Below are 3,033 nucleotides of genomic sequence, written 5' to 3'. Positions count from 1 at the left end.
TATTTTCCATATCATGTTTCTAATACAATAAATAGTTTTTCTGGTAACATTGCTACTGCATTATCGAGCTCATTTGTTGGAGAGAGAAACTACTATAAAGGAGTAATTGGAACTATATGGGATGGAAAACTTCAATCTATTTTGCAAGAAGAAACTTTTCCTTCTCTTATTAGGTTGCATAACCCAGGATTTAATCCAGAAAGTTTCTGTAAAATTTCAGATCAGTTTATTATTCCTGCAATTATTAGTTATTTTGAGAAGAAGAACATAGAATATATGAAAAAGCTTAAGAAAAAAACTATAAACAAAAATTTTTTATCTCGGATTAATTTAAAATATTATGGTAAACACAGATCTTCTAATGCCAATATGGATTTATTTTTTTCTGATGTACTGGCACTTAAGAAAATTATTAATGCACACAGGATCCCAAAAGGAGCTAAGATTGAAGATTGGAAAGAATTTGTTATTGATGAAGAAAGCATCTCTTCTTTTATTTTGGATCATTTCAAGAAACCTTCAGAACTTAAATCTTTTTGTAGAACTTTGTTAGAAAGAAGGCTTAGAGATGGAGAAATCCAAATCTTTCCAATATCAACAGATTCAAATAAATATACAGATTTTTTGTTAAATCAGAAGAAACAAACAAAATTATTCTTCAAAAAGCTTGTAAAGGACGATAATTCTGATGCAAATCTCAAAGAAATAAGCAAATTATTAATGTTTAAAGATGAATCACTTTTGGAGTTCCCAGAAACTATTGCAAGTAATTTCAGAGATTCAATTCTAAATGAGAGATTAGACCTTCAATTTAAAAACTTTATCCAATCAGACATCAACGATTCTTGTGATAAAGTTTCGTCACTCTTTTATAATACACTTAAAACTAAAAATAAAAAGAATTCTCATTGCTGTGATTACTCTAATTGTTTTAATTTTTTGAACAAAGCAGAAGATCCAGAATATTGTGTGGTTAAAAGCACAAAAGATGATAGTGAATTGGTAGAAGAGGCAATTGAGTATGGACTTAAGATTATTATGAATAACCCAAATATAAAGTTAAATTCTAGATCTTATTTACACAATGAAAATTTGCAAGCATTGGAACAGAATGGAGTTACATTAACCACTAATTTACTTGATAAAAACTTTATCATTAATAATGCAAGCTTTATATATATTTATTTATCGAGCATTTCTCTTCCATAAGTAAGAACCAAGCTCTTTTAGTTTCAGAAATTGCATCCGTTTTACTTCATAATTACCATTTACATGGAGAGTCATTAGTTAATGACAATGTTACATATTTATCATCCATTAATCGAGATGAGACAAAGGTTGGAGATCCCACTCTTTTTCAAATTACTGCTGAGTCAAATCTAGTAAATTTCTTCCAAAGGTATTGTAAATCTAATGAATACAATGAAAGAACTTTAAATTTATTACAGAGAATGTCATTTATTGGAAATCCTAAAAATAATTTCAATAAAACTTTTCTTGACTGGACTGATGGCTATCTTAGCAAAGACAAAGCTTGCAAAATAGCTGAAGATTTGATAAGAAATGATATTATTTATTCTGAAGAATTGACAGAAAGCGCTAAACAAGCTAGAAATTGTCTCGAGTTTGTTAGTTCCCAATATCCAAATTTACCACATATTCCTATCCATGTATGTAACTCTCAGAAGCTAATGGTGAACTGTGGGACAGATAATTATCTGGATGACATGTTTGCTTCAATAATCATATCACATTTTCCAGGATTTGGTGTTTATCAAAATTCTGATGTATTGAAAGAAGCAATTTGTTCATACTCAAAGACTTTAAGTATTTTTTATGATAATCCCAGATTCTTAGAAAAATGTAAAGATTTATTTACAGGAACTTTTGGATTTAATCAATTTATGAAAGAAAGGTTTCGTTATCTAAAAAGCAAAGAAGTAGAGTCAATAACTTTAGAGATTTGCGAAAGTGTAAATTTAATGCATTCCTGCAGTAATAGTAATTCAAATCCTTTGCACGTATATGAAATCAAGAGAGTTTCAGATATTATTATTTCTGAAATGAAAAATGAGTTTTCTGATTTTGATTTTTATTGGAGAAAAGATTTTTTATGTGATACAGCAAGTCAAATAATAAAATTTGGAATTGAAGAATGTGGAAGGATTTTAAAAAAGTTCTTAACAAAAATTGATTATCAGTTTCCAATCGAGTTTGAGAAGACTTTATGCAGCAAGACGAATATATGGCCAAGAGTTTGTTTTAAAGAGGTATTTCCTAATCAATCAGTTTTTTCTATTTTATTTTATACATATATTATAGTTCCATTGATTAAAGATGATTTATTAAAAAATATGAGTGTTGTTAGTGAATTAAGCTTTTATAATGGCTGTAAGGTCTTAGAAAATAATTTTTCAGAAGAAAATTATAAATCAAAAGATTCAGAAATTTCAAAAATTGGTTTGGATCCAGAAAAAGCATGCACAGAATTCTTTGAAAATTTATTTCCTAGAGACGAAATGTATGATCAAGAGGTAGGTCTTAGAATTATTGAAAAGAAAAGAGAATGTGGACCATCCATTTTAAAAAAGTTTGTAGCAATTGTTAAAGATCAGGCCAATTTTTCATTCTTTGATAACAATTCGAGGTTAATTTCTCAAAATTTTCTTTATCTTCCAAAATATATGCAAACGGGAGAGATTGCTCACAAACTAATAAATCAATATAAATTGCCTCCAAGGGTTACATTATTAGTTATTGGCCTCGAGCATGCCTTGAATGAATTGAATTCGAAATCTAAAGTTAAACACGAATTTTCTGATTTAGGTTTAATATATAACTCTGTTAAGATGGTAACAAAAATCGATTATTTGAGTGATAAGGACCTATTACTTGAATGTATTAAGATTAACAAGGAAAGAATATTTCCAGTGATTGGAGATAAAGAACTAGAAGAGGTTTGTAAACATACTTTTTCGAGTTTTGGGAATTCCGAATTTTTAGATAACATATATTTGTTATATTCATTAAATA

General features: G+C 28.1%; 1 protein-coding gene across 1 annotated transcript; it reads left to right on the top strand.

Moving 5' to 3' along the window:
- Nucleotides 1-276: 276 nt before the first annotated feature.
- Nucleotides 277-1,209, top strand: Chro.60151 (transmembrane protein). The annotated part of the gene is made up of 1 exon (XM_660162.1): nucleotides 277-1,209. One exon carries the CDS (start codon nucleotides 277-279, stop codon nucleotides 1,207-1,209), a length of 933 nt encoding a protein of 310 aa, XP_665254.1.
- The last annotated feature ends 1,824 nt before the right edge of the window (nucleotides 1,210-3,033 follow it).

This window comes from Cryptosporidium hominis (genome assembly GCF_000006425.1).
Source record: "Cryptosporidium hominis TU502 chromosome 6 CHRO016068, whole genome shotgun sequence".
Lineage (NCBI taxonomy): Eukaryota > Apicomplexa > Conoidasida > Eucoccidiorida > Cryptosporidiidae > Cryptosporidium > Cryptosporidium hominis.
Note: the sequence above shows the minus strand (reverse complement) of the source record. Positions and strands in the feature narration are given on the sequence as shown.